This window comes from Oncorhynchus gorbuscha, linkage group LG19 (genome assembly GCF_021184085.1).
Source record: "Oncorhynchus gorbuscha isolate QuinsamMale2020 ecotype Even-year linkage group LG19, OgorEven_v1.0, whole genome shotgun sequence".
NCBI classification, from domain to species: domain Eukaryota; kingdom Metazoa; phylum Chordata; class Actinopteri; order Salmoniformes; family Salmonidae; genus Oncorhynchus; species Oncorhynchus gorbuscha.
In genome coordinates this window covers 13,286,198-13,311,197 of record NC_060191.1, presented here as the reverse complement: position 1 = coordinate 13,311,197, position 25,000 = coordinate 13,286,198, and the positions used below count along the sequence as shown (strand labels likewise).

General features: G+C 45.4%; 1 protein-coding gene across 2 annotated transcripts in view; it reads right to left on the bottom strand.

Annotated features, from left to right (window-relative positions):
• Nucleotides 1-25,000, bottom strand: part of LOC124005584 (cyclin-dependent kinase 14-like) — a 274,642-nt gene that overhangs the window by 56,945 nt on the left and 192,697 nt on the right. For both annotated transcript variants that reach the window (XM_046314981.1, XM_046314983.1), the window contains 2 exons: nt 21,160-21,299; nt 9,577-9,724 (listed from right to left, as the gene is read on the bottom strand). In XM_046314981.1, coding sequence (XP_046170937.1) covers nt 9,606-9,724; nt 21,160-21,299 — 259 coding nt within the window. In that variant the 3' untranslated portion in view covers nt 9,577-9,605. The remainder of the gene's footprint in view (nt 1-9,576; nt 9,725-21,159; nt 21,300-25,000) is intronic.

Sequence of the window (25,000 nt, the reverse complement as noted above, 5' to 3'; positions counted from 1 at the left end):
GGGAGAGAGAAACAGAGAGAGGGGGGTGAGAAACAGAAGAGAGAGAGAGGGAGAGTGAGAAACAGAAAGAAAGAGAGAGGGAAAGTGAGAAACAGAAAGAGAGAGAGAGAGGAGAGAGTAGGGAGGGTGAGAAACAAAAAAAGAGAGAGAGAGAGGGAGAGTGAGAAACAGAAAGAGAGAGAGGGCGAGAGAAACAGAAAAAGAGAGAGAGAGGGAGGGAGGGTGAGAAACAGAGAAAGAGAGAGTGAGAGAGAGGGAGGGTAAGAAACAGAGAACGAGAGAGGGAGAGAAACAGAGAGGGAGAGAGGGAGAGAAACAGAGAACGAGAGAGGGAGAGAAACAGAGAACGAGACAGGGAGGGTGAGAAATAGAGAACGAGAGAGAGTGAGGGTGGGAAACAGAGAGAGAGAGAGAGGGAGAGTGAGAAACAGAAAGAAAGAGAGAGAGGGAGAGTGAGAAACAGAAAGAGAGAGAGAGAGGGAGGGAGGAGGGGGGAGGAGGGAGGGTGAGAAATAAAAAGAAAGAGAGAGAGGGAGAGTGAGAAACAGAAAGAGAGAGAGAGAGGGAGAAACAGAGAGAGGGGGGGTGAGAAACAGAGAGAGAGAGAGGGAGAGTGAGAAACAGAAAGAGAGAGAGGGAGAGAGAAACAGAGAGAGGGGGGGTGAGAAACAGAGAGAGAGAGAGAGGGAGAGTGAGAAACAGAAAGAAAGAGAGAGGGAAAGTGAGAAACAGAAAGAGAGAGAGAGAGGGAGAGAGTAGGGAGGGTGAGAAACAAAAAGAAAGAGAGAGAGAGAGGGAGAGTGAGAAACAGAAAGAGAGAGAGGGCGAGTGAGAAACAGAAAGAGAGAGAGAGAGGGAGGGAGGGTGAGAAACAGAGAAAGAGAGAGTGAGAGAGAGGGAGGGTAAGAAACAGAGAACGAGAGAGGGAGAGAAACAGAGAGGGAGAGAGGGAGAGAAACAGAGAACGAGAGAGGGAGAGAAACAGAGAACGAGACAGGGAGGGTGAGAAATAGAGAACGAGAGAGAGTGAGGGTGGGAAACAGAGAGAGAGAGAGAGAGGGAGAGTGAGAAACAGAAAGAAAGAGAGAGAGGGAGAGTGAGAAACAGAAAGAGAGAGAGAGAGGGAGGGAGGGAGGAGGGAGGGTGAGAAACAAAAAGAAAGAGAGAGAGGGAGAGTGAGAAACAGAAAGAGAGAGAGAGGGAGAGTGAGAAACAGAGAGGGGAGGGTGAGAAACAGAGAGAGAGAGAGAGAGAGGGAGAGTGAGAAACAGAGAGAGAGAGAGAGAGAGAGTGAGAAACAGAAAGAGAGAGTGAGAGGGAGGGAGGGTGAGAAACAAAAAGAAAGAGAGAGAGGAGAGTGAGAAACAGAGAGAGAGTGAGGGTGGGAAACAGAGAGAGAGAGAGAGGGAGAGTGAGAAACAGAAAGAAAGAGAGAGGGAGAGTGAGAAACAGAAAGAGAGAGAGAGAGGGAGGGAGGAGGGGGAGGAGGGAGGGTGAGAAATAAAAAGAAAAGAGAGAGAGGGAGAGTGAGAAACAGAGAGGGGAGGGTGAGAAACAGAGAGAGAGAGAGAGAGAGAGGGAGAGTGAGAAACAGAGAGAGAGAGAGAGAGAGAGTGAGAAACAGAAAGAGAGAGTGAGAGGGAGGGAGGGTGAGAAACAAAAAGAAAGAGAGAGAGGGAGAGTGAGAAACAGAGAGAGAGTGAGGGTGGGAAACAGAGAGAGAGAGAGAGGGAGAGTGAGAAACAGAAAGAAAGAGAGAGAGGGAGAGTGAGAAACAGAAAGAGAGAGAGAGAGGGAGGGAGGAGGGGGGAGGAGGGAGGGTGAGAAATAAAAAGAAAGAGAGAGAGGGAGAGTGAGAAACAGAAAGAGAGAGAGGGAGAAACAGAGAGAGGGGGGGTGAGAAACAGAGAGAGAGAGAGGGAGAGTGAGAAACAGAAAGAGAGAGAGGGAGAGAGAAACAGAGAGAGGGGGGGTGAGAAACAGAGAGAGAGAGAGAGGGAGAGTGAGAAACAGAAAGAAAGAGAGAGGGAAAGTGAGAAACAGAAAGAGAGAGAGAGAGGGAGAGAGTAGGGAGGGTGAGAAACAAAAAGAAAGAGAGAGAGAGAGGGAGAGTGAGAAACAGAAAGAGAGAGAGGGCGAGTGAGAAACAGAAAGAGAGAGAGAGAGGGAGGGAGGGTGAGAAACAGAGAGAGAGAGAGAGGGAGGGAGGGAGGGAGGGAGGGAGGGAGGGAGGGAGGGAGGGAGGGAGGGAGGGAGGGAGGGAGGGAGGGAAGGAGGGAGGGTGAGAAACAGAAAGAAAGAGAGAGAGGGAGGGTGAGAAACAGAGAGAGAGAGGGAGAGTGAGAAACAGAGAGAAAGAGCGAGAGAGGGCTAGAAACAGAGAAAGAGAGAGCGAGAGAGAGGGAGAAACAGAGGGAGAGAAACAGAGAACGAGAGAGGGAGAGAAACAGAGAACGAGAGAGGGAGGGTGAGAAATAGAGAACGAGAGAGAGTGAGGGTGAGAAACAGAGAACGAGAGAGAGGGAGAGTGAGAAACACAGAGAGAGAGAGAGGGAGGGGGAGAAACAGAGAGAGAGGGAGGGGGATAAACAGAGGGGGGGTGAGAAACAGAGAGAGAGAGAGTGAGAAACAGAGAGAGAGAGAGAGGGAGAGAAAGAAACAGAGAGAGAGAGAGAGGGGAGGGAGGGAGGGTGAGAAACAGAAAGAAAGAGAGAGAGGGAGGGTGAGAAACAGAGAGAGAGAGAGGGGGAGGGAGGGAGGGTGAGAAACAGAGAGAGAGAGAGAGGGAGAGGGAGAAACAGAGAGAAAGAGCGAGTGAGGGTGCGAAACAGAGAAAGAGAAAGTGAGAGCCGGAGGGTGAGAAACAGAGAAAGAGAGAGCAAGAGAGAGGGAGCAAGTGAAAAACATTCCTACAACTGGAGGAGCTCTGAAGGGAGCTTATGGTAATGATGGAGAGAGATCCAGAGTCAGATCTCCTCTCCCTCTCTCCTCACCCGCCGCTCTCTCCTCCCGCTCTGTCCTCCACTGCTTCTCTCCTTCTCCCCCTCTCTCCCCCCAAAGGCGGATGGCATTTGTCCCCTCTAGTGATAAACAAATTACACATGAAATCAATTCCCATGTCTCCCTGTAGGGCTCTATCACCCCTCCTCTCTGCCTGCCTGCCCCATCTTCCCGAGACAAGCTGGGGGAGGTGTGTGTGTGTGTGTGTGTGTGTGTGTGTGTGTGTGTGTGTGTGTGTGTGTGTGTGTGTGTGTGTGTGTGTGTGTGTGTGTGTGTGTGTGTGTGTGTGTGTGTGTGTGTGTGTGTGTGTGTGTGTGTGTGGTGGGGGGGCTGTCTTGCTGAGATGAACACCTGCCCGGGGGAGTCCTGAACCCTCTCCCCCTCATCCTCCTCATCCCTCTCTTTTCCCTCTCTCTCTTCTTCTTCTCTCTGACAACTCTTGCTAACTAGCCTCCTTGACCCTGTGAGAGAGCGTGGCTCATCAGATCCAATCCCCAAGCCTGTCAATCAAACAGGCCGAAGAAAGAAAGAGCTTTACTCTCACACACTAGAGAGGGCAAAGGGAAGAGAGAGAGAGAGAGAAAGATGCTCACCCACAGCACCAGAGAGAAGGGGGAGGGAGGAGCAGAGTCGGAGAGATGGAAAAGGAGTAAGTGAAATAAATAATCATAGCAAGAGAGAAGACAGGGAGATCTCAGGAGAGATAAAGTGAGGGAATAGAGAGAGAGAGAGCGAGAGAGAGAGAGTGAGAGAGAGGGTGTGAACTGACGGCTAATGAGAGTTGTAGAGCTGTAAGATAGAGAGGAAACAAGGGGGAGAGGAGAGGGGAGCAGAGGAGAGGGGGAGAGACTCACAATTAGATGTTTTACAGTGTGGTATGATGGGGCACAGAATGTGGATTAACAGAAAGAGAAATACAGTTGGAAATCAAATCATGACTGACATTAAAATGTAACAAACCAAGTGATTTTACAGGTCAAGAAAATTATTTTACAAGAGAAAAGAAAGAAATGTTTGAATGAGTAATCAATGTACCAACTACTAAGACAATACCCTATTACACTGAATAAAATCAATGTACCAACTACTAAGACAATACCCTATTACACTGAATAAAATCAATGTACCAACTACTAAGACAATACCCTATTACACTGAATAAAATCAATGTACCAACTACTAAGACAATACCCTATTACACTGAATAAAATCAATGTACCAACTACTAAGACAATACCCTATTACACTGAATAAAATCAATGTACCAAATAAAATCAATGAATAAAATCAATGTACCAACTACTAAGACAATACCCTATTACACTGAATAAAATCAATGTACCAACTACTAAGACAATACCCTATTACACTGAATAAAATCAATGTACCAACTACTAAGACAATACCCTATTACACTGAATAAAATCAATGTACCAACTACTAAGACAATACCCTATTACACTGAATAAAATCAATGTACCAACTACTAAGACAATACCCTATTACACTGAATAAAATCAATGTACCAACTACTAAGACAATACCCTATTACACTGAATAAAATCAATGTACCAACTACTAAGACAATACCCTATTACACTGAATAAAATCAATGTACCAACTACTAAGACAATACCCTATTACACTGAATAAAATCAATGTACCAACTACTAAGACAATACCCTATCACTGAATAAAATCAATGTACCAACTACTAAGACAATACCCTATTACACTGAATAAAATCAATGTACCAACTACTAAGACAATACCCTATTACACTGAATAAAATCAATGTACCAACCAACTACTAAGACAATACCCTATTACACTGAATAAAATCAATGTACCAACTACTAAGACAATACCCTATTACACTGAATAAAATCAATGTACCAACTACTAAGACAATACCCTATTACACTGAATAAAATCAATGTACCAACTACTAAGACAATACCCTATTACACTGAATAAAATCAATGTACCAACTACTAAGACAATACCCTATTACACTGAATAAAATCAATCAGACATTCAGCACATATCAAATTTGCTATCTACAGTATATTGTATATAGGCCTAAATGAAGCTGTAATGGTAGTGATTCAGAGCTTAGTAAGAATCAGTCAAATCACAAGCTCCACACTGCACCACCAAACTGAGTCACACAGAGAGAAAACTTCCAACCAGCCTTTTACTCTCCACTTCAACACTTGGAAGGCTGACTGTTCTCAGGTCCAAAGACGGTTCCCAGCTCAGCTCAGACCACCATGAAAGAAGGCAGGAAGGAAGGGTGAAATATTTAACAGAAGGAAATGGTGCCTTTAAAAAACACATCCACACACTGGTGACTCATGCACCTTCTACAGGGAATGACCGAGCCAATTCATAATACACTCCTGAGGAATGTATTACAATCTCTATTCACACTGCATATTAGTTTACAAAGAGAGGGAGGTGGAGCGAGAGAAGGAGAAAAAAAGGGCGAGAGAGAGGAGAGAATCAAAACAAAGAAGGGAGAGTTTGCCAAATGGGACACGGCCAGTGGAATCAGGGATTGGTGTTGAGTAGAAACACTGAGAGGAGAGCAAAGTGAGGTTATTTGACAGAAAGCTCTCCATTCCTGAAGGCAGTGCCTCAGGTGATCCCTCTATCCCTCCCTCACTCCCTCTCTTCATTCCTTCCTTTCTCCCTCCCCCGGGCACACAGCAGGGGACAGCTTTAAAGCAGTTTGTCTTCTCTCTGAAATCTTTCTACCAGGTCATTCTGTGAACCCCAAAAAGACTGTCAAGGCAAAAACCCCAGTTGTTGTCTCTGTACGATACCGTATATACTGTATGTGAATCATATAAATCAAATCAAAAGGTCACATGCGCCGACTACAACCTTACCGTGAAATGGTTACTTACAACCCCTTTTTAACCAACAATGCAGAATTTTAAAAAGTAAGAAAATATTTGCACAAAAAAAAGCCGATAGCACAGGTAGTCATTTGATTAACGGTTTAGCAGTCTAGTTGCTAGTCGGTAGCAGCTGTTAAGGAGACGTTTCGACCTAGACTTGGCGCTCCGGTACCGCTTGCAGTAGTTCATGACTAGGGTGGCTGGAGTCTTTGACAATTGAAATGGTATAGAAAATGCATAATGCTACACTAAAGCACAGAGTTTTACTGTTGGCTCTAGTTGAAGGTGATGTTGATGCTGGTCAAAGGAAATAGGACAGGTATCCAAAACATATATGACAGACTGCTGGTCGAGGTGTGTGTGTGTGTGTGTGTGTGTGTGTGTGTGTGTGTGTGTGTGTGTGTGTGTGTGTGTGTGTGTGTGTGTGTGTGTGTGTGTGTGTGTGTGTGTGTGTGTGTGTGTGTGTGTGTGTGTGTGTGTGTGTGTGTGTGTGTGTGTGTGTGTGTGTGTGTGTGCGTGCGTATGGCCTATGCAAAGACTCAAGTAATACAATGCTGAGGTATGGAGGCCCTCAGGCAGGTGGCCACTGAGCAGGCATGGCTAAACGTTGTGTGTGTGTGTGTGTCTGTGTGAGCGTGTACGGCTGCATGTGTGTGTGAGCCACATAAACAGCTGCCTGGCTGCTCTACATAGTGGACAGACACTATAGCTTCGGCACGCTTGTCGGTCTTATCTTCAAAGTGACATAGTGACGCTGAGGGCCCATAGTGTCCTCTTCTTGACCCAGAGCTGTGTACTCTGTCTGTCTGACTCTCACATGTCTGTCTGTCTGTCTGGCTGCTGACAGGTACTGCTACAGTCTGCATCCCAATACCTTTCCCATCGCCTCTCTGCACAGATGTGAAAACACAGCTAAAAGCAACGCTTGTTTTCACCAGTCATTCTCTGTGACACCAGAGGAGACGAGGAGAGGAGATGAGGAGAGGAGATGAGGAGAGGAGATGAGGAGAGGAGCTGACTGTAGACTATTACCTCTGAACCAAAGGAACGGTGCAATATGAAACTGACGTTTGCGAGGCTGATTGCAAGAAGTACAAACTCAATGGAAGTCAACCAAAAGGTGGTCGAAAATAACTTCAAAGTGAACTTCATGGTCATCGTGAGGATCGATGGTTCAGAGAGAGTCATTGCAAAGGCAAGGTACAATGTTGCATCAGCCATTCCCCTGAATAATGCACACTCATGAATAAACATACAGTATGCAGTACACTTCTATAACTGTCCATGTGCAGCCTGTCTCTCTCTCTCCCCCTTCAAACAACACACAAGCCCATCATGTATGTCTCTATTCATTTGCTTGCTCCCTCTCTTTCTAAATCAAATCAAATTGTATTGGCCGCGTACATATATTAATATATTAAATAAAGGAATTAAGAAATATAGAAACATTATAGAGAGCAATGTCAGAGTCCGGAATATAAATATATATGTATATGATGGTGTGTATAGACATTATGGACAGTTTATGAATAGAAAAAGTGTGTACAGCAGTAGTTATATAGGATGAGCCTTGACTAGAATACAGTATATACATATAAAGTGGTTCAAAGAGTATGTAAACATTATTAAAGTGACCAGTGTTCAATGACTCTACTCTTGTTACCCCCTCTTCACCACCCCACCTTCCTCCATCTTGTCTTCCTCTCTTTTCCCCTCACTATCTCTCTCTATATCTCCCTCTCTCCTTCTCTCTGTCTCTCTCTTCAGTCAGAACATTGTACTGCAACTGTGTGTCTGAGGTGTGTCAGTCTCTCTGGTCTTGATTCAGTTCTATAACAGACTGGTAGTGGGTTGTGTGAAAGCAGCCATCTAGACAGCACAAAGACTGTCTACTGGGAATTAACATCTCGGAAGAATACACCCTCTCCGCCTGCCTGCCTGCCTGCCTGCCTGCCTGCCTGCCTGCCTGCCTGCCTGCCTGCCTGCCTGCCTGCCTGCCTGCCTGCCTGCCTGCCTGCCTGCCTGCCTGCCTGCCTGCCTGCCTGCCTGCCTGCCTGCCTGCCTGCCTGCCTGCCTGCCTGCCCTGCCTGCCTGCCTGCCTGCCTGCCTGCCTGCCTGCCTGCCTGCCTGCCTGCCTGCCTGCCTGCCTGCCTGCCTGCCTGCCTGCCTGCCTGCCTGCCTGCCTGCCTGCCTGCCTGCCTGCCTGCCTGCCTGCCTGCCTGCCTGCCTGCCTGCCTGCCTGCCTGCCTGCCTGCCTGCCTGCCTGCCTGCCTGCCTGCCTGCCTGCCTGCCTGCCTGCCTGCCTGCCTGCCTGCCTGCCTGCCTGCCTGCCTGCCTGCCTGCCTGCCTGCCTGCCTGCCTGCCTGCCTGCCTGCCTGCCTGCCTGCCTGCCTGCCTGCCTGCCTGCCTGCCTGCCTGCCTGCCTGCCTGCCTGCCTGCCTGCCTGCCTGCCTGCCTGCCTGCCTGCCTGCCTGCCTGCCTTGCCTGCCTGCCTGCCTGCACTACCTCTTATAAATAATACAACACTTCCCCCAGGTCCTCGTAGACTCTTCTATCCTCCACACCACATTCTCCCCTCCTCCTCCTCCTCCTCCTCTTTTCACCTTTCAGAAATCTTCACTAGAATACCAGACATTCATGTATTTCTGTGTGTGTGTTTGAAAGTGTGTGTGTGTGCGTGCGTGTGCATGTGAGCGTGTGTGTGCATGTGGATTAGTCTGCGATCACTGGGGCTCTGTCAGTCTGTCAGGCAGTGGGATCGGCAGGGACAAAGAGGATCATTTCAATAAGAATACTGCAGCTGAGAGGACAGAGCTCTCCCAGTGGGGTGACTTCCACTCTCAGCTCTTACACACATACAAACATGAACACACATTCACATGCACACATACACTGTAGGAGGATTTGGGATGAAATGATGGTGTGAAATAGATGGAAGAGGAGAGGAGATCGATACATAGTCCAGTTTGGTGTGTAAAACTATTGTGTTTGGTTTATGTACCCTATGGCCCTATGTGTGTGTGTGTGTGTGTGTGTGTGTGTGTGTGTGTGTGTGTGTGTGTGTGTGTGTGTGTGTGTGTGTGTGTGTGTGTGTGTGTGTGTGTGTGTGTGTGTGTGTGTGTGTGTGTGTGTGTGTGTGTGTGTGTGTGTGTGTGTGTGTGTGTGTGTGTGTGTGTATGAGTAGGTGTGTGGTTGTCATCCTCTCCAGTCAGTGTTCACCCAACGAGCCTCATCCCTAAACCCATGCACCTGTCCCTGCATCTGTCTGTCTGTAACTGCAGGTATAATCCTGTGAGTGGGGCCCTGGTGTGGCCCTCAAGTTTGGCCCTGGCCCCTTCACCATCATTATCCCCTCCGTCTGGCCCCCAGATCTCTCATTACATGCAAATACAGCTTCTTTATGTCCCTGCTGAACAGGACCCCCTCCTTCCCCAGTCAGAGCTGAAGATAACCCACCAGCCATTGCACAGGACCCCCTGCTACACTTTACTATACCATATCATGACCACTTCAGCTTTAGGATCCTTTGAGGGCTGTTGCTGGTCAGAAGGCAGCTGTTTTTTGTTGGTGGTATGTGGCAATGTTTGTGTGTGTGTATATGTGTTCATGTGTGTGTATGCGTGTGTGTGTATGTGTGTATTTATGCATGTGTGTATGTGTGTGTACATACCTGGCTAGCTGTGGGGCAGGCTGCCCCGGTCAGTGTTTGCTGCTGGACGGTCCTTTCGCATGGCTGGAGATGGTCCTGGTACACACCTGTATACTGTCACCTGACTCCACCTGCAGCTTGACATTTGGTACCGTGAAGATAGTAGCCACTGGGGTAGGAGAGAGAGAGAGAGAGAGAGAGAGAGAGAGAGAGAGAGAGAGAGAGAGAGAGAGAGAGAGAGAGAGAGAGAGAGAGAGAGTGAGTGAGGGAGAGTATAAAGGTGAGTGAGTGAGAAAGAAAGAGAGAGAGAGAGACAAGCAAGAGTGAGGGAGTAAGAGTGAGAGAATGAGATGTATCAGTCATTAAAGCCAACCTCATAGTGTCCTCTTAGAGTCAAAGGATTACAGATTGAGCCAAAATGCTGTGAAGTGATAAGAGTGTCTCTCTTTAAGGCTTTTTCGAGAGTTTCAGAACACACTATCACTATGAACTGAGTTATAAGAACACCACTCTCTCTCACATCCTTTATTTCCTTTCCGTGAGGAGATATCAGAGGCCGTACTACTGCGAGATATCCGAGTTAGTAATATTGAAAGATATCAGTCCGTAATACTGGGTGATATCAGAGTCCATAATACTGAGAGATATCAGAGTCCATAATACTGGGTGATATCAGAGTCCATAATACTGAGAGATATCAGAGTCCATAATACTGAGAGATATCAGAGTCCATAATACTGAGAGATATCAGAGTCCGTAACACTGCGTGATATCAGAGTCCATAATACTGAGAGATATCAGAGTCCGTAACACTGCGTGACATCAGAGTCCGTAATACTGGGTGATATCAGAGTCCGTAACACTGCGTGACATCAGAGTCCGTAATACTGGGTGATATCAGAGTCCGTAACACTGCGTGACATCAGAGTCCGTAATACTGCGTGATATCAGAGTCCGTAACACTGCGTGACATCAGAGTCCGTAATACTGGGTGATATCAGAGTCCGTAATACTGGGTGATATCAGAGTCCGTAATACTGGGTGATATCAGAGTCCGTAATACTGCGTGACATCAGAGTCCGTAATACTGGGTGATATCAGAGTCCGTAATACTGCGTGACATCAGAGTCCGTAATACTGCGTTATATCAGAGTCCGTAATACTGCGTGACATCAGAGTCCGTAATACTGCGTGACATCAGAGTCCGTAATACTGAGTGATATCAGAGTCTGTAATACTGCGTGATATCAGAGTCCATAATACTGCGAGATATCCGAGTCCGTAATACTGAGAGATATCAGTCTGTAATACTGCGAGATATCAGAGTCCATAATACTGAGAGATATCAGAGTCTGTAATACTGACAGATATCAGTCTGTAATACTGAGTGATATCAGAGTCCGTAATACTGCGTTATATCAGAGTCCGTAATACTGCGTGACATCAGAGTCCGTAATACTGCGTTATATCAGAGTCCGTAATACTGCGTGATATCAGAGTCCGTAATACTGCGTGATATCAGAGTCTGTAATACTGAGTGATATCAGAGTCCGTAATACTGCGAGATATCAGATTCTGTAATACTGAAAGATATCAGTCTGTAATACTGCGTGATATCAGAGTCCATAATACTGCGAGATATCCGAGTCCGTAATACTGAGAGATATCAGTCTGTAATACTGCGAGATATCAGAGTCCATAATACTGAGAGATATCAGAGTCTGTAATACTGAGAGATATCAGTCTGTAATACTGAGTGATATCAGAGTCCGTAATACTGCGAGATATCAGAGTCCGTAATACTGCGAGATATCAGAGTCCGTAATACTGCGTGATATCGGAGTCCGTAATACTGCGAGATATCCGAGTCCGTAATACTGACAGATATCAGTCTGTAATACTGCGAGATATCAGAGTCCATAATACTGAGAGATATCAGAGTCTGTAATACTGGGTGATATCAGAGTCCGTAATACTGGGTGATATCAGAGTCCGTAATACTGAGTGATATCAGAGTCCGTAATACTGCGTGATATCAGAGTCCATAATACTGCGTTATATCAGAGTCCGTAATACTGCGTGACATCAGAGTCCGTAATACTGCGTTATATCAGAGTCCGTAATACTGCGTGATATCAGAGTCCGTAATACTGCGTGATATCAGAGTCCGTAATACTGCGTGATATCAGAGTCCGTAATACTGCGTGATATCAGAGTCTGTAATACTGAGTGATATCAGAGTCCGTAATACTGCGAGATATCAGATTCTGTAATACTGAAAGATATCAGTCTGTAATACTGCGTGATATCAGAGTCCATAATACTGTGAGATATCCGAGTCCGTAATACTGAGAGATATCAGTCTGTAATACTGCGAGATATCAGAGTCCATAATACTGAGAGATATCAGAGTCTGTAATACTGAGAGATATCAGTCTGTAATACTGAGTGATATCAGAGTCCGTAATTCTGCGTGATATCAGAGTCCGTAATACTGCGAGATATCAGAGTCTGTAATACTGCGTGATATCGGAGTCCGTAATACTGCGTGATATCGGATACTGCGTGATATCGGAGTCCGTAATACTGCGAGATATCCAAGTCCGTAATACTGAGAGATATCAGTCTGTAATACTGCGAGATATCAGAGTCCATAATACTGAGAGATATCAGAGTCTGTAATACTGAGAGATATCAGTCTGTAATACTGGGTGATATCAGAGTCCGTAATACTGAGAGATATCAGTCTGTAATACTGCGAGATATCAGAGTCTGTAATATAGCGAGATATCAGAGTCTGTAATACTGAAAGATATCAGAGTCTGTAGTACTAAGAGATATCAGAGTCTGTAATACTAAGAGATATCAGAGTCCGTAATACTGAAAGACATCAGAGTCTGTAATATAGCGAGATATCAGAGTCCGTAATACTGAAAGATATCAGAGTCTGTAATATAGCGAGATATCAGAGTCTGTAATACTGCGAGATATCAGAGTCTGTAATACAGCGAGATATCAGAGTCTGTAATATAGCGAGATATCAGAGTCTGTAATACAGCGAGATATCAGAGTCTGTAATATAGCGAGATATCAGAGTCCGTAATACTGAAAGATATCAGTTCGTAATACTGAAGTATATCAGTCCGTAATACTGAGAGATATCAGAGTCTGTAATACAGCGAGATATCAGAGTCTGTAATACAGCGAGATATCAGAGTCTGTAATACAGCGAGATATCAGAGTCTGTAATACAGCGAGATATCAGAGTCTGTAATACAGCGAGATATCAGAGTCTGTAATACAGCGAGATATCAGAGTCTGTAATATAGCGAGATATCAGAGTCCGTAATACTGAAAGATATCAGTTCGTAATACTGAAGTATATCAGTCCGTAATACTGAGAGATATCAGAGTCCGTAATACTGAAAGATATCAGTCCGTAATACTGCGAGATATCAGAGTCCATAATACTGAGAGATATCAGAGTCCATAATACTGAGAGATATCAGAGTCCATAATACTGAGAGATATCAGAGTCCATAATACTGAGAGATATCAGAGTCCATAATACTGAGAGATATCAGAGTCCATAATACTGAGAGATATCAGAGTCCATTATACTGAGAGATATCAGAGTCCATAATACTGAGAGATATCAGAGTCCATAATACTGAAAGATATCGTAATTGAATTGAATTGAATTGATATCAGTCCGTAATACTGCGAGATATCAGAGTCTGTAATACTAAGAGATATCAGAGTCCATAATACTGAGAGATATCAGAGTCCATAATACTGAAAGAGAGCACTTGTGAGGGAGATATCAGAAGTATGCACCATGATAATACTAAATGGCATATATTATTATTATTATAATTATATCAGTCCGTAATACTGTGAGATATCAGAGTATGTAATACTGTGAGATATCAGATTCTTCTGTAATACTAAGAGATATCAGAGTCTGTAATACTAAGAGATATCAGAGTCTGTAGTACTAAGAGATATCAGAGTCTGTAATACTAAGAGATATCAGAGTCTGTAATACTAAGAGATATCAGTCTGTAATACTAAGAGATATCAGAGTCTGTAATACTAAGAGATATCAGTCTGTAATACTAAGAGATATCAGAGTCTGTAATACTAAGAGATATCAGTCTGTAATACTGAGAAATATCAGAGTCTGTAATACTAAGAGATATCAGTCTGTAATACTGCGAAGGTCGAGTCAAGGACAATATTATTGTACACTACTTCTGTCTCAGATTCCCACAGTGTTTCTGTTAAATGTCACAATCACAATCCAATTCAACCCCCCCCCCCCTGGGTGACTGGGTGGTCTATTATGCCTGCTGTAATTCTTCCATTGTTCATAATAAATCTGTCTAGCTATTGTCTCTATAATTCCCAACACATTAGACAACAGAGTGCATTTGTGGCAGAATAAACCATGTTCTCCTTCAGTCCCTAGCCAGATAACACTAATAAAGATTCAGCTTTAATGTTGAACATGCTGTGTGTGTGTGTGTGTGTGTGTGTGTGTTTGTGTGTTATGTGTGTGTATAAAGTATATGTGTTGTGCGCGTGTATTTTTGTGTGTGTGTGTGTGTGTGTGTGTGTGTGTGTGTGTGTGTGTGTGTGTGTGTGTGTGTGTGTGTGTGTGTGTGTGTGTGTGTGTGTGTGTGTGTGTGTGTGTGTGTGTGTGTGTGTGTGTGTGTGTGTGTGTGTGTGTGTGTGTGTGTGAGTGAGTGAATTGGATTGTGTGTGTGTGTGCTATGTTTCTTTCTTCATTATCTGTGGTGTTGTAATGAATGTAAAGCTCATGTTAGTTAGTGTTAGAGTGCTGACAGTTTAACTCCCAGTGGTATGTTGGGCTGCGGCATTTCCCATCAGTCTCTATTCTCCTACTGCCTGTCTACCTGCTGCACAAAACAACATCACCATGTTTCACTAGCAGGCTAACACCCAGGATAACAATGATCCCTTTATTTAACTTCTCTTATTCCTTCTCTTCAGAGACATTTCTCCTCCGCTTCCCCTCCTCCACCACCATTTGTTATTCTCTCTCACCGTCCCTCCCTCCCTGCTACAGTGTTGCTCCACCAAGGACTTCATTTATACAGTATAACAGTTTTCATTTGACTATATTCTTCCTCAATCAAAAGCTTGGCTCTTTGTGTTAGTGTGTTTGTGTATGTGTGCGTGTGTATGTGTGTGTGAGAGAGAGAGCGTGCAATCAGGTATGCATGTGTGTGTGTGCATATGCGTGTGTGTGTGTGTGTGTGTGTGTAACAGCACAAAGAGAGCCACCATCTCTCCCAGCCCGGTGACCGCCGCAGAGCTCCTGCTTCTCCTAACAGAACAACCTACTGTGGCCTGCTGATAACAGGATTAATAGAGATCAATCAATCCTCATCTGGGGAATTTAAAATGAGAATGATTCTCATATTAAAATGACCAGCCTATGGGTGGGTTGTCTCTGGCAGGCGGTCCCAATGCAGCTCCTATGAAGCTATCTGAACAGGCTTTGGGCTTTGACACTGATGATGAGTGGGGTGAACGGATAGGATTGGCTCAGTATGTATCTGTGTTTGTAGTCTAATAATATGGGTGGTATGTCCTCTCTGAATGACACAGTTGCATGTCCTGTTCTGATTCGATGGCAACTGAACTGTCATGTAGAATGCCAGGTTGGGTATTGCGATTGGAAAATTATGAATGTTTTTAAATAAAAAATGCTTAGGGTCATATATAAACATACTTAATTGCCCATTATAATGGCTACCATGGCTAGAAGAAGAGACCTCAGTGAGGAGGAGCTGAGGGGGTTTAAAGGGTGTGTGTGTGTGTGTGTGTGTGTGTGTGTGTGTGTGTGTGTGTGTGTGTGTGTGTGTGTGTGTGTGTGTGTGTGTGTGTGTGTGTGTGTGTGTGTGTGTGTGTGTGTGTGTGTGTGTGTGTGTGTGTGTGTGTGTGTGTGTGTGTGTGTGTCTCAGTCACCAGATTTCAACCCAATTGAACACTTATGGGAAATTCCGGAGGCGTCTGAAAAAATCAAGAGAAAACTGCAAGACTCAATAGAAGACAAAACAAGGAACAAACTAAACAAGACAGGCTTTTGAAAAATTAACTATTTTTTCATAAAATTGTACAGTTATCTTAGCTAGGTGAATTGCTAGCAGAATTGTTTACTTGTTGCTAAGCAGTTGCTAGGGACTCTCCTGGAAGAAGCTAGCTAGCTTACAAAGAATAACAACAAAAAATATCTAGTTAACAGAAGAAAGGAAGACAAAATAAGGACAAAAGAAGGACAGAAGAAAAAGGAAAAGAAAGAGGACAACAAAGTGAAACAGTCAGCACTTCTATTGCAACTTCGTATTTCGTCGTCCTAACGTAGTCTACACTGCTATCTGCCCAGCAGCTAGCCAGCTAGCAAACGTCCACCGTCTACCGAATAGCAGCACTGTAGAAACTATTACACTCAACTGAACGACTTGATTAGTGTAGTGTTAGCTAGCTACATAGTTGTCTTTGCTGTCTTCGTATCCAAGATAATTGTGTAGTTTAGAGCGTGTAGTCTTAGAGTGATTATCTTAATTTACCGAGGTTAGCTAGCCAGCTATTTGTCGTCCTTAACGTAGGAGACACTGCTAGCTAGCCAACAGCTAGCCAACGTCTACTGAATAGAACTTCCGCACTCAACAACCCGGTCGCATTCCGCTTCGCTCCACAGGTAGTATCACATTTTTCATTTCATTTCATTACAGCACAACGGTTTGATTTGTTTGATCGTAGCTAGCTACATAGCTAGCTACATAGCCATCTGTGTATCAAAGATAATTGTGTAGTCTAGAGCGATTTTCTAGGTTAGCTAGCCAGCTATTGTCGTTCTTTTAACGCAACGTAACGTAATCAACACTGCTAGCTAGCCAGCTAGCCCCCGAATAGCAGCACTGTAGAAACTACTACACTCAACAGAACGACTTGATTAGTGTAGTGTCAACAACGCAGCCACTGTCAGCTAGCCTACAAAGTCAACAACGCAGCCACTGCCAGCTAGCCTACTTCAGCAGTACTGTATCATTTTTAATAATTTTAGTCAATAAGATTCTTGCTACGTAAGCTTAACTTTCTGAACATTCGAGACGTGTAGTCCACTTGTCATTCCAATCTCCTTGCATTAGCGTAGCCTCTTCTGTAGCCTGTCAACTATGTGTCTGTCTATCCCTGTTCTCTCCTCTCTGCACAGACCATACAAACGCTCCACACCGCGTGGCCGCTGCCACCCTAATCTGGTGGTCCCAGCGCGCACGACCCACGTGGAGTTCCAGGTCTCCGGTAGCCTCTGGAACTGCCGATCTGCAGCCAACAAGGCAGAGTTCATCTCAGCCTATGCCTCCCTCCAGTCCCTCGACTTCTTGGCACTGACAGAAACATGGATCACCACAGATAACACTGCTACTCCTACTGCTCTCTCTTCGTCCGCCCACGTGTTCTCGCACACCCCGAGAGCTTCTGGTCAGCGGGGTGGTGGCATAGGGATCCTTATCTCTCCCATGTGGTCATTCTCTCTTTCTCCCCTTACCCATCTGTCTATCGCCTCCTTTGAATTTCATGCTGTCACAGTTACCAGCCCTTTCAAGCTTAACATCCTTATCATTTATCGCCCTCCAGGTCCCCTCGGAGAGTTCATCAATGAGCTTGATGCCTTGATAAGCTCCTTTCCTGAGGACGGCTCACCTCTCACAGTTCTGGGCGACTTTAACCTCCCCACGTCTACCTTTGACTCATTCCTCTCTGCCTCCTTCTTTCCACTCCTCTCCTCTTTTGACCTCACCCTCTCACCTTCCCCCCTACTCACAAGGCAGGCAATACGCTCGACCTCATCTTTACTAGATGCTGTTCTTCCACTAACCTCATTGCAACTCCCCTCCAAGTCTCCGACCACTACCTTGTATCCTTTTCCCTCTCGCTCTCATCCAACACTTCCCACACTGCCCCTACTCGGATGGTATCGCGCCGTCCCAACCTTCGCTCTCTCTCCCCGCTACTCTCTCCTCTTCCATCCTATCATCTCTTCCCTCTGCTCAAACCTTCTCCAACCTATCTCCTGATTCTGCCTCCTCAACCCTCCTCTCCTCCCTTTCTGCATCCTTTGACTCTCTATGTCCCCTATCTTCCAGGCCGGCTCGGTCATCCCCTCCCGCTCCGTGGCTTGACGACTCAATGCGAGCTCACAGAACAGGGCTCCGGAAGGCCGAGCGGAAATGGAGGAAAACTCGCCTCCCTGCGGACCTGGCATCCTTTCACTCCCTCCTCTCTACATTTTCCTCCTCTGTCTCTGCTGCTAAAGCCACTTTCTACCACTCTAAATTCCAAGCATCTGCCTCTAACCCTAGGAAGCTCTTTGCCACATTCTCCTCCCTCCTGAATCCTCCTCCCCCTCCCCCTCCTCCCTCTCTGCAGATGACTTCGTCAACCATTTTGAAAAGAAGATCGACGACATCCGATCCTCGTTTGCTAAGTCAAACAACACCGCTGGTTCTGCTCACACTGCCCTACCCTGTGCTCTGACCTCTTTCTCCCCTCTCTCTCCAGATGAAATCTCGCGTCTTGTGACGGCCGGCCGCCCAACAACCTGCCCGCTCGACCCTATCCCCTCCTCTCTTCTCCAGACCATTTCCGGAGACCTTCTCCCTTACCTCACCTCGCTCATCAACTTATCCCTGACCGCTGGCTACGTCCCTTCCATCTTCAAGAGAGCGAGAGTTGCACCCCTTCTGAAAAAACCTACACTCGATCCCTCCGATGTCAACAACTACAGACCAGTATCCCTTCTTTCTTTTCTCTCCAAAACTCTTGAACGTGCCGTCCTTGGTCAGCTCTCCCGCTATCTCTCTCAGAATGACCTTCTTGATCCAAATCAGTCAGGTTTCAAGACTAGTCATTCAACTGAGACTGCTCTTCTCTGTATCACGGAGGCGCTCCGCACCGCTAAAGCTAACTCTCTCTCCTCTGCTCTCATCCTTCTAGACCTATCGGCTGCCTTCGATACTGTGAACCATCAGATCCTCCTCTCCACCCTCTCCGAGTTGGGCATCTCCGGCGCGGCCCACGCTTGGATTGCGTCCTACCTGACAGGTCGCTCCTACCAGGTGGCGTGGCGAGAATCTGTCTCCTCACCACGCGCTCTCACCACTGGTGTCCCCCAGGGCTCTGTTCTAGGCCCTCTCCTATTCTCGCTATACACCAAGTCACTTGGCTCTGTCATAACCTCACATGGTCTCTCCTATCATTGCTATGCAGACGACACACAATTAATCTTCTCCTTTCCCCCTTCTGATGACCAGGTGGCGAATCGCATCTCTGCATGTCTGGCAGACATATCAGTGTGGATGACGGATCACCACCTCAAGCTGAACTTCGGCAAGACGGAGCTGCTCTTCCTCCCGGGGAAGGACTGCCCGTTCCATGATCTCGCCATCACGGTTGACAACTCCATTGTGTCCTCCTCCCAGAGCGCTAAGAACCTTGGCGTGATCCTGGACAACAAACTGTCGTTCTCAACTAACATCAAGGCGGTGGCCCGTTCCTGTAGGTTCATGCTCTACAACATCCGCAGAGTACGACCCTGCCTCACACAGGAAGCGGCGCAGGTCCTAATCCAGGCACTTGTCATCTCCCGTCTGGATTACTGCAACTCGCTGTTGGCTGGGCTCCCTGCCTGTGCCATTAAACCCCTACAACTCATCCAGAACGCCGCAGCCCGTCTAGTGTTCAACCTTCCCAAGTTCTCTCACGTCACCCCGCTCCTCCGCTCTCTCCACTGGCTTCCAGTTGAAGCTCGCATCCGCTACAAGACCATGGTGCTTGCCTACGGAGCTGTGAGGGGAACGGCACCTCAGTACCTCCAGGCTCTGATCAGGCCCTACACCCAAATAAGGGCACTGCGTTCATCCACCTCTGGCCTGCTCGCCTCCCTACCACTGAGGAAGTACAGTTCCCGCTCAGCTCAGTCAAAACTGTTCGCTGCTCTGGCTCCCCAATGGTGGAACAAACTCCCTCACGACGCCAGGACAGCGGAGTCAATCACCACCTTCCGGAGACACCTGAAACCCCACCTCTTTAAGGAATACCTAGGATAGGATAAAGTAATCCTTCTCACCCCCCCTTCCCCCCTTAAAATATTTAGATGCACTATTGTAAAGTGGTTGTTCCACTGGATGTCATAAGGTGAATGCACCAATTTGTAAGTCGCTCTGGATAAGAGCGTCTGCTAAATGACTTAAATGTAAAATGTAAATGTCTGAAACAGCATTTTCCGCCACCATCAAAAACGTAGTGGACGAATGATGTCGCATCCCTCCAATAGTTCCAGACACTTGTAGAATCTATGCCAAGGTGCATTGAAGCTGTTCTGATGGCTTGTGGTGGTCCAACGGCCTATTAAGACACTATGTTGGTGTTTCCTTTATTTTGGTATATACAGTATATGTACATACAGGTATGTGATAACTGCCTCCTCCAGATCAACATAATTCGTATTAATACAATACTTTGATAAACAACTTTATGTTACAAAGCATTGAGCAGAGTAGACGTATTCTCACTCCCCGTATTCTCATAATGTAATGACTCTTAATGTAAGAGAGAAGGGGGAGAGATATGGAGAAACGCATAGAAAGAGGGAGGAAGACCATTGCATTGGAATGGTGTAGTTATGCAGATAAACAAAGAGAGAGAGAGACAGAGACACAGAGAGACAGAGACAGAGAGACAGACAGACAAGGGGAGCGAGACAGTGAGAGAGATACAGCGAGAGAGAGAGAGACAGAGAGAGACAGAGAGACAGAGAGAGAAAGAGAGAGTAAGAGGGAGAGAGAGACAGAGAGAGAGAGAGAGACAGAGACAGCGAGACAGAAAGAGAAACAGACAGAGAGAGAGAGAGAAAGAGAAAATAAAGCTATATAAAGAGAAAGAGAGACAGAGAGAGAGAGACAGAGACAGAGACAGAGACAGAGACAGAGAGAAACAGACAGAGAGAGAGAGAGAGAGACAGAGAGACAGAGAGACAGAAAGAGAAACAGACAGAGAGAGAGAGAAAGATAAAATAAAGCTATATAAAGAGAAAGAGAGACAGAGAGAGAGAGACAGAGAGAGAGAGACAGAGAGACAGAGAAAGAGAGAGACAGAGACAGAGAGACATAGAGAGAGAGAGAAAGAGAGAGAGAGAGAGAGAGAGAGAGAGAGAGAGAGAGAGAGAGAGAGACAGAAAGAGAAACAGAGAGAGAGAGAGAGAGAGAAAGAGAAAATAAAGCTATATAAAGAGAAAGAGAGACAGAGAGACAGAGAGAGACAGAGAGACAGAGAGAGACAGAGAGAGAGAGAGAGAGAGAGAGAGAGAGAGAGAGAGAGAGAGAGAGAGAGAGAGAGAGAGAGAAAGAGAGAGAGGGACAGAGAGAGACAGAGAGACAGAGAGAGACAGAGAGAAAGAGAGAGTAAGAGAGAGAGAGAGAGAGAGAGAGAGAGAGAGAGAGGGAGAGAAAATAAAGCTAAATAAAGAGAAAGAGAGAGAGAGATCCAGTATCTTAGAAAAGGTATACATACTGTCTGAGATCTCCCAGAGCCGTGGAGGAAGCTGGCTGAAGTACTCATGCTGGAGAGCTGCCTGAGCAGACAGACGGTTCTTTGGGAAGCACTGGAGGAACCTAGAGGCTAACTCCTCAGCATGGTCCACATAGCCCAACCTACAGGGAAGACAGACAGACAGTTAGCATGGTCCACATAGCCCAACCTACAGGGAAGACAGACAGACAGTTAGCATGGTCCACATAGCCCAACCTACAGGGAAGACAGACAGTTAGCATGGTTCACAACCTACATAACAGAAACAGGGCAGAATGTAAATTAGTGGTTAGAGTGTTGGGCCAGTAACCAAAAGATTGCTTGTTTAAATCCCCTAGGCGACAAGGTGAAACATCTGTCGATGTGCCCTTGAGCAAAGCACTGAAACTTAATTGCTCCAGGGTTACCATTGACAATGGATGGCCCTGGTGTCTCAGGGGGAATTTCCAATTCACACATACAGTTGAAGTTCACATACACCTTAGCAAAATACATTTAAACTCAGTTTCCACATTTCCTGACATTTAATCCTTGTAAGAATTCCCTGTCATAGGTTAGTTGGAATCACCACTTTATTTTAAGAATGTGAAATGTCAGAATAATAGTAGAGATAATGATTTATTTCCGCTTTTATTTCTTTCATCACATTCCCAGTGGGTCAGAAGTTTACATACACTCAATTAGTATTTGTTAGCATTGCATTTAAATCGTTTAACTTGGGTCAAAAGTTTCGGGTAGCCTTCCACAAGCTTCCCACAATAAGATGGGTGAATTTTGGCCCATTCCTACTGACAGAGCTGGAGTAACTGAGTCAGGTTTGTAGGCCTCCATGTTTGCACACACTTTTTCAGTTCTGCCCTCAAATGTTCCATAGAATTGAGGTCAGGGCTTTGTGATGGCCACTCCAATACCTTGACTTTGTTGTCCTTAAAGCCATTTTGAGACAACTTTGGAAGTATGCTTGGGGTCATTGTCCATTTGGAAGACCCATTTGCGCCCAAGCTTTAACTTCCTGACTGATGTCTTGAGATTTTGCTTCAATATTTCCACATAATTTTCTGTCCTTACGATGCCATCAATTTTGTGAAGTGCACCAGTCCCTCCTGCAGCAAAGCACCCCCACAACATGATGCTGCCACCTCCTTGCTTCACGATTGTGATGGTGTTCTTCGGCTTGCAAGCCTCCCCTTTTTTCCTCCAAACATAACGATGGTCATTATGACCAAACAGTTCTATTTTTGTTTCATCAGACCACAGGACATTTCTCCAAAAAGTACGATATTTGTCCCCATGTACAGTTGCAAACCGTAGTCTGGCTTTTTTTATGGCAGTTTTGGAGCAGTGGCTTCTTCGTTGCTGAGCGGCCTTTCAAGTAACGTCGATATAGGACTTGTTTTACTGTGGATATACACATTTTTGTACCTGTTTCCTCCAGCAGCTTCACAATGTCCTTTGCTGCTGTTCTGGGATTCATTTGCATTTTTTGCACCATGTTTATCTATAGCAGACAGAATAGGCCTCCTTCCTGAGCGGTATGACAGCTGAATGGTCCCATGGTGTTTATACTTGAGTACTATTGTTTGTACAGATGAACGTGGTACGTTCAGGCATTTGGAAATTGCTCCCAAGGATGAACTAGACTTGTGGAGGTCTACAATTTTTTTTCTGAGGTTTTGGTTGATTTCTTTTGATTTTCCCTTGATGTCAAGAAAAGAGGCACTGAGTTTGAAGGTATGCCTTGAAATACATCCACAGGTACACCTCCAATTGACTCAAATTATGCCAATTAGCCTATCAGAAGCTTCTAAAGCCATGACATCAATTTCTGGAATTGTTTAAAGGCACAGTCAACTTAGTGTATGTAAACTTCTGACCCACTGGAATTGTGATACAGTGAAATAATATGTCTGTAAACAATTGTTAACCTCTTCAGTCGACCCTCTACTTTTTAGAACATGACTTTAACAGAACGTGCGTTTCATTGAAAAGTGCAGGAAAATCTGATCACTGAAAGTGGAAAAATATATCCATCCGCCGCTTCAACCCATTATTATGGGCGAAAGACATTAAATAGGGCTGAGGTTGCAGTACCTACAGCTTCCACACGATGTCAACAGTCTTGTCATTTGCCAATTGTTTGTTTCTTGGTCAAACGAACAAGAGACAGGCTTTTTCTTCAGGTCTCCGACCGGATATTTTGGTTGAGAAATACACGGACAGTATTTCAAGACGGACCCCTATAGAAAACACTTCGTCTCGTGATTAATTTGATCGCTTATTAACGTTTACTAATACCTAAAGTTGCATTACAAAAGTATTTCGAAGTGTTTTGTGAAAGTTTATCGTCGACTTTTTGAATTTAAAAAAATGACGTTACGTTATGAAACGCTATTTTTTTCCGTTTATCACACAGTCTTCATAGATCGATATCTAGGCTATATATGGACCGATTTAATCGAAAAAAGACCCAATAGTGATTATGGGACATCTAGGAGTGCCAACAAAGAAGATGGTCAAAGGTAATGAATGTTTTATATTTTATTTGTGCGGTTTGTGTAGCGCCGACTATGCTAATTATTTTTTTTACGTCCCCTGCGGGTCTTTTGGGGTGTTACATGCTATCAGATAATAGCTTCTCATGCTTTTGCTGAAAAGCATTTTAAAAATCTGACTTGTTGCCTGGATTCACAACGAATGTAGCTTTAATTCAATACCCTGCATGTGTATTTTAATGAACGTTTGAGTTTTAACTAATACTATTAGCATTTAGCGTAGCGCATTTGCATTTCCAGAGCTCTAGATGGGACGCCTGCGTGCCAGGTAGGAGCAAGAGGTTAAAAACATTACTTGTGTCATGCACAAAGTAGATGTCCTAACCGACTTGCCAAAGCTATAGTTTGTTAACAAGATATTTGTGGAGTGGTTGAAAAACAAGTTTTAATGACTCCAACCTAAGTGCATGTAAACTTCCGACTTCTACTGTATTTATAATACACACTAGTAAATATAAGCACCCACTACATTCTCCTTCTGATTAGAAAGACAACAGACTATTAGCATGGTGGACACATCCTCCATACACACGACCTCCTCTCCCTGGCATGCCCGTGACACAGGCCCCGTGACACAGGCAGACCCGGACACCATGACAAATGAAAGACTTCATCAGAGAGGGTGAAGACAGAGGCTCTCAACTCCCTGCAGCTTTCATCGACCTGCTCCTGTGTGTGTGCATGTGTGTTTGACGCGTGTGTGTTAATACGGGGAGGCTCTGAACTCCTGAACCCGCCTACCATCCAGCCCCGAAGAGGAAGCAGAAACAGAAAACATAACAAAGTAACCAAGTCATTAAGTCATCAATTAGGCCTGCAGTCCATTAAATAAATATGATGTTATTCCTCCCTCTACCGAGCTGTGTGTGTGTGTGTGTGTGTGTGTGTGTGTGTGTGTGTGTGTGTGTGTGTGTGTGTGTGTGTGTGTGTGTGTGTGTGTGTGTGTGTGTGTGTGTGTGTGTGTGTGTGTGTGTGTACAGTGTGTGTACAGTGTGTGTACAGTGTGTGTACAGTGTGTGTGTGTGTACAGTGTGTGTGTACAGTGTGTGTGTACAGTGTGTGTGTGTGTGTGTGTGTGTGTGTGTGTGTGTGTGTGTGTGTGTGTGTGTGTGTGTGTGTGTGTGTGTGTGTGTGTGTGTGTGTGTGTGTGTGTGTGTGTGTGTGTGTGTGTGTGTGTGTGTGTGTGTGTGTGTGTGTGTGTGTGTGTGTACAGTATGGGTGAGAGAGAGAGAGAGAGAGAGAGAGAGAGAGAGAGAGAGAGAGAGAGAGAG